The sequence below is a fragment of the Helobdella robusta genome, assembly GCF_000326865.2.
Source record: "Helobdella robusta unplaced genomic scaffold HELROscaffold_30, whole genome shotgun sequence".
In the NCBI taxonomy this organism is placed as follows: domain Eukaryota; kingdom Metazoa; phylum Annelida; class Clitellata; order Rhynchobdellida; family Glossiphoniidae; genus Helobdella; species Helobdella robusta.
In genome coordinates, this window is record NW_008704502.1 from 19,605 (window position 1) to 26,900 (window position 7,296).

Genomic DNA, 7,296 nt, shown 5'->3' on the forward strand with positions numbered 1-7,296 from the left:
TTTGTTATATATATATATATATATATATATATATATATATATATATATATATATATATATATATATATATATATATATATACTCAGAAAATTAATGAAAATATACATGCGTCCACGTGTATGTGTACGTGTGTGTGTGTGTGTGTGTGTGTGTGTGTGTGTGTGTGTGTGTGTGTGTGTGTTTGTGACGAAATGTTATCTTCCTATATATGACAAAAAAAAAAAACAAAGCGTCAACATCCAAGTCATCGTGTCATGTAAATTTTCCAAAAAAAAAAACAAACACTTAAAAACATAAATTAAAAAAAGATGAATGAAAATAAGTAAAACTGTATATGCGGAGACGAGAAGAAGAAAAATTGTTCAAACGTTCAACAACGAGGAGATGAATATCATCTTTAAGTAATCCGGTTGAAGTGAAAATAAAAGTCAATCAGCAGTTATCTGTTTCAAATAAATAAATATTATGAAAAAAAAAATTAATTAATTAATTAAGCAATTATGTGGCCGTGAGAATTATCGAAGAAATTAATTACATTGAATTAATTAACATTCACGCTCTATTTAATAAATTGAAAATTGTAATTGAAAATAAGAAAAAATAAAATACATTAATCTGTAAAATGCGTTGTACCGTCCTCAAAATTGTCGGTTACGCTAGCTATAAACAATCCCTCTCTCTCTCTCTCTCTCTTTTTCCCATTCTCTCCCTCTCTCTCTCTCTCTCTCTCTCTCTATATATATATATATATATATATATATATTTATATATATATATATATATGTATATATATTAATATATATATATATATATATATATTTATATATATATATATATATATTTATATATATATATAACTCTTCTGTACATTGAATGGTGCACGTATGCATGTAACATAGCATAATTAGAGCATTACATAAGTAGAATCAAGTTTTGCCAGAATCCGATCCGTCAAAATTGAAACCAGAATCAATGGCATTGTAGAGACTATGAGAAGAAGGTTGCATCATATTGTTGTTGTTGTTGTTGTTGCTACTACTGTGGTGGATGGGTGACTGCAGGTAAGTTGGACTGCTGCCAGCGTTCGAACCGCTAAACGACGAGTTGGATGGCCTGCTTGGACTCAATATCATGTTCGATCTGCCCATGTTGTTGTCATTCGACGAATGCAACTCCTCGCCTAAAAAAATGCTGTCATCCATGTTGGACCCCCCGGCCAGGTGATTGGAAGGGCCGCCTGAGCCCATCGACATTTGGATCTGCTGGTGTAGTTGTTGTTGTTTTTTCAACTTTTGCCTTCTGTTCTGAAACCAGATCTGTACATGGATGAATGGATTGAGTGAGTGACTCTCGTTGCTTAATTTACAATGAACAAATATCCATGCACGGAGTATGAGTATATCACATCGTATCATATATCATATCATATATGAGCCATACATACATAAATACGTGTCATATCATATCATGTTGTATCATATCATATCACACCATAACATATCTTATAACCAAACCATCATAAACAACATTATATCAAATCGAACCAGTACTATCAAACACACACACACACACACACACACACACACACACACACACACACACACACACACACACACACACACACACACACACACACACACACATATATATATATATAAGAAGGACCAACATTAATGGTTCCCTCTGATAGGTTGAGTTGCCTGGACAGTTTCATACGCAGACCAGCATCGACGTAATGGACAGTCTTGAAGACGTCCTCCAAACATTTGACCTGAGATTTCGAGAACGTTGACCTCTGCCTCCTCTGTAGCAATCTGGCAAAATAATTTATCTATATTTTTTTATTCATATTTATTGTTATATTTTTTTTTATTTATTACAAAACTCAGACCAGAAACCCCCATCACATAGGCTTGTATGGTTGAACATCATCATCTCATCTACTTATACTGTTAGCGTTTTGCTCATAGGAATATAATATATAAATATAATATAAAAACATTAATTAATTAATTAATTAATTTAGTTATCTTATTTTACTACTATTTATTTACATTAATTTTATAATAATAAAAATAAATTTGCAAGTTCAAAAAAAAAACAATATGGCCCTCAAGTGAATTACATTCAATGAGTCACCAGGCTAAAGTTTACTACAATGACAACATATTTATGGAAGGCAATTTCTATATCTCTAGGAAGCCCTATTTAAATGGAAAGATATGATAGAGTGGATATAGGAGCTACTTACATGTCATGAGGTAGTAATCTTACTCAAGCAATCACATCACAATAAGCAACACATCATGTAATGTGTACACGGATGCAAAAAATTAAGTGCAACATCCATAAAGAAGAAGAAAAAGAAGAAGAAGAAAAAGAAGAAGAAGAAGAACAACAACAACAACACAAATAAAAAAGAACCTGTTGATTTGTTGTTGTTGTGAAAATTGTTGTGGTGTCATGTTCATGAAATCATTGTTGTTGTTGTTGTTGCAAGCAAGCGAGAAGTCTTCACCGTGAAAGCCCTGGCTTGAGGTGATGTCGACGAGTTGAGAGTATAAGTCAGATATGTTGTTGCTGTTGCGTTGCTGTTGTCGTAGTTGCTGTAGGTGGATGTTGTTGTTGTTGTTACTGCTGTTGTTGTTGTTATCATTTCTCACTGAGTTGTTGTTGTTGGTGGATATCGATTGCGTGAAGGTAGTTGCATTGTTCTGAAATCATAACGATCATCGTTAACATCATCACCATTCATTATCACAAAAATTTTCGCCATCATCGACACTGAGTGAAAATTCAAAAGTCAGCAACAAGTCACTAGCAGAAAAAAAAATTTTGACTGAAGCATTCCTGAAATGATTCATCAGGATGCTATGGTATGCATGCTTAGTCTGCCATCGGGTTCAATCCACGACCCATCTGGTCCACAGAACACAAGTTTTCTGACAGACCAGGAAGAACTGATAATTCTAATCATGAGGAGCTTCCTCAAAAAAACAACACACACCTTGCTATTTCATTCACTCAAAATAAATCTGTACTAGCAGTTGATCGATAAAATATGCAGAGAACATGCTAAACATGAGGCTGAACAGAGACATTATGCTAATTAGTTGACTGGATGTAGGGAAGTTTTAAAAATGCTCTTCTCATGAATAAACAAATAAATAGCAACAATTTCATTCATGGTCAAAAACTAATTCGTTGCAGAGAGAGAGAGAGAGAGAGAGAGAGAGAGAGAGAGAGAGAGAGAGAGAGAGAGAGAGAAAGAGAGAGAGAGAGAGAGAAAGAGAGAGAGAGAGAGAGAGAGAGAGAGAAAGAGAGAGAAAAAAAAATTGTTCACAGTTATGTCTGTCTACACTTGCATAATGGCATGTCAGACAGAAATATAAATATACAACATTTTATCTGTACCTGAGCATAAGAGGTTTTTCCAGAATTTCTAAAAATAGCAACCGGGCTGTTGTTGATAACTGCACCTACCCCTGCACCACTGCCGACGAAACTTCGACCAATCATGTTGCTGCTGTTGTTCCTGTGTCGTGGAGATCCCCCGGTCATCCATTTGTCATGTTGTTGCTGTTGATGATTGTTGCTGTTGTTGTTGTTGGGTCTGTTCTGTTGATGTTGTTGTTGTTGATGATGGTGGTCATCGTAGTTGCGGCTGGCTTGGTGATGTTGGTAGGTGTCCGGTGGCTCAATCTGTTGGCAGGGGAAAAAAAAGAAGTAACAGAATGCAGAAGTAACAAAAGAAAACCATCCTACAGAAATATCATCATCTTATGAAGTCACCAATCAGAGGTATTATAAAATGATAGTATCATAAAATGAAGTAATATAATCATTTAGGAGAAATATGATTAAATGATTATGCACAGTCTTTCACCATCATTCCAAAATGGATTATCTCAGATAGAGTCTCACCTTTATAACAACCCTACGCTAAAAAAGACCAACCTTATAATTGCTGCCAGCCACAGTTACTACAGCTGCCTACACAAAATTAAAACGAACTAGAACGTTATTTACAGCTTGATAACCTTTAATTAATTAATTAATTAATTGTAACTTTTAATTGTGTTCTATCCATCCTTACAACACCTTATCTTAATTGCACGCAGCAGCTCTTATTTTGCTACCTTATCTCAATGATTGTCTCTACATAGTCAGTGTACAGTTCATTACATGTGCCCTGCCAATTTACTCTGGTTGATGTGTATCTATTATGAGGTATCTTCAATTTTAGGTGACAAGTGCAAGTGAGCTATTGAAAGCTGATTGGTCCAATCATCATAAACATCATGCATTAAGACAATGAAAAATAATAGTACAATAATATTACTGCTGCTACTATTACTACTACTACTACTACTAGTAGTAGTAGTAGGGTTAGTACTAGTACTAGTAGGGTTACTACTAGTAGTAGTAGTAGGGTTAGTACTAGTACTAGTAGGGTTACTACTACTAGTAGTAGTAGTAGGGTTAGTACTAGTACTAGTAGGGTTACTACTACTAGTAGTAGTAGTAGGGTTAGTACTAGTACTAGTAGGGTTACTACTACTAGTAGTAGTAGTAGGGTTAGTACTAGTACTAGTAGGGTTACTACTACTAGTAGTAGTAGTAGGGTTAGTACTAGTACTAGTAGGGTTACTACTACTAGTAGTAGTAGTAGGGTTAGTACTAGTACTAGTAGGGTTACTACTACTAGTAGTAGTAGTAGGGTTAGTACTAGTACTAGTAGGGTTACTACTACTAGTAGTAGTAGTAGGGTTAGTACTAGTACTAGTAGGGTTACTACTAGTAGTAGTAGTAGGGTTAGTACTAGTACTAGTAGGGTTACTACTACTAGTAGTAGTAGTATGGTTAGTACTAGTACTAGTAGGGTTACTACTACTAGTAGTAGTAGTAGGGTTAGTACTAGTACTAGTAGGGTTACTACTACTAGTAGTAGTAGTAGGGTTAGTACTAGTACTAGTAGGGTTACTACTACTAGTAGTAGTAGTAGGGTTACTACTAGTAGTAGTAGTAGGGTTAGTACTAGTACTAGTAGGGTTACTACTACTAGTAGTAGTAGTATGGTTAGTACTAGTACTAGTAGGGTTACTACTACTAGTAGTAGTAGTAGGGTTAGTACTAGTAGGGTTACTACTACTAGTAGTAGTAGTAGGGTTAGTACTAGTACTAGTAGGGTTACTACTACTACTAGTAGTAGTAATAGTGGTAGTAGTGGCACTAGTACTACTAATACTACTACTACTACTACTAACAATCAAATGATTGTTAGCAGTAGTAGTGTAGTAACAACAACAACAACAACAACAATCAGTCGTCACATATTGGAGACATTAGAAACAAAACAATAGGGGACATTGTCTAACTTGTACGCATAATAACCACGTCAGAATAGGCTACAGTAGAAAGCAACTCAATTCATTCCTTATTTCTACTTTCTAAATAAAATATTATTAAGAATTAAAATATCGCTAGTGGAGTCAACAAATCATGAAACTATTTTATTCCTGGAATAAATAAACAAACTATGTAGCAAACAAACAACCAAGCGAACAAAAGAAACAAAGAACGAACGAACGAACAAACAAACTAACGAAAGAACAATTATCAATATTGAGAACAAATCATCCCATCAAAATGAAACAACCTATCACTACAATTATAGCAACTCTTCAAGTGCACTAACTACCTACCTACATAATCTATTAAGATGATTGCAATATTGAACCATGAATTAATTGTTAAAATTCATAAAAATATGAATGATTGAATGAATGAATGAAAATCGCACAATTAAATATCATTTAATATTATTTATCCTAATACCTAATATTATTAAAAAAATACACACACACAAGCCACACACACACACACAGGCACGCACATTCAAATGCATATTAATCTCATTAGTAACACTACTCTGCTACTAACAAGCATGTAACTACTATGCAGTAAACATCAGCAGCCAGCCCATCCCATTAACTAAAATACAAGTTAACATTTAATTGAAAATTAAAATTCTTAATGGATTAAAAATCAAATTATTAAAAATAATTGACAATATACTATTATACAATCTATCTCTCCCTTACCATTATAAAAAAAAACACGAAAAACGAATAAAATAAACTAACAGGAAATAGAATAGCAAAAAAGAAACACAAAAAATCAAATTTACTTTGATCAAAATTTTGACAAATGTGAATAACTTTTTTAAATTTTTTAAAACTTCTCAAAATTTGCCGCTCGGGGCGCGTGTCTCACTTCCCCTAGTTACGGGCCTGGATGCATTAATTCATTCATGAATTGCATTGATCCAGACCGGATCCAAACTAGCATGCATGGATGCTTTAATCCATCATAACGCTTAATTACATCACCTTGATACTCTGAAAATCAGCCAGCATGCCCAACTCCTCTCTCAATCTCCCTTCAGAGCACAAATCACCAACATTAATTTTTTCAACCCCTCCAATCAATCAACATTCATTCACATAGATTTCATAACAGCATTCCAAACTTTTGTTTCAACATATTAAAAGCTACATACATATGTGTATGTATTGTATACAAATAAATGAACAACATTATATATATATATATATATATATATATATATATATAATTTGTGTGTGTGCATATGTCTGTGTTTGTGTGTTTGTCTGTTTGTTTGTTTGTATGTTTGTAAGTATGTATGGATGTAAGTATGTGTGTGTGTGTGTGTGGTATGTGTGTGCTGTGTGTGTGTGCGTGTGTGTCTATAAATGTGTGTGTCTGTGTGCAAGTGAAATAAAAGCTATTAATATTCATCCATAATGGTAGAAACAAGAATCTAATAATCTAGTATTGTAATATTTATACTACACTACACAATACTGATTAACTTCTGCAATAAAGTGAATGAGTGAATGAATGAATAAATGATAAAACGAACGAATGAATGAACGAACGAACGAAAGAATGAATGAGTGAATGAGTAATAATACCGATTTAAAAAAGGCAACATTTTGTTTATAAAATAGCTAATGCAAGTATTTGTTATTGTAAATAATAGAAATAATAATGTTAATAAAAACAATATCCCAATGAAAACAACAACAGCAGCAACAACAACAATAATAATAATATTATTAATAAAAGCAAATGAAATTGAAACAACAATAAAATAAGGCCAATAAAATTCATCAATAGAAATGGCTGCAGTATATGATTGTATGATGGTTAATACAACCTTTGTTACAATTATTAAAATAATTGCAACAATTATTATTATTATTATTATTA

At 33.2% G+C, this 7,296-nt stretch overlaps 1 protein-coding gene across 1 annotated transcript; it reads right to left on the minus strand.

Annotated features, from left to right (window-relative positions):
• Positions 1–1,295: 1,295 nt before the first annotated feature.
• HELRODRAFT_128720 (hypothetical protein) lies at positions 1,296–1,804 on the minus strand (the record flags this gene model as incomplete). Its single annotated transcript, XM_009021890.1, has 2 exons — positions 1,296–1,316; positions 1,670–1,804. Coding segments are annotated over 2 exons (156 nt in total), but the record flags the coding sequence as incomplete, so codon positions are not given.
• Positions 1,805–7,296: the final 5,492 nt, after the last annotated feature.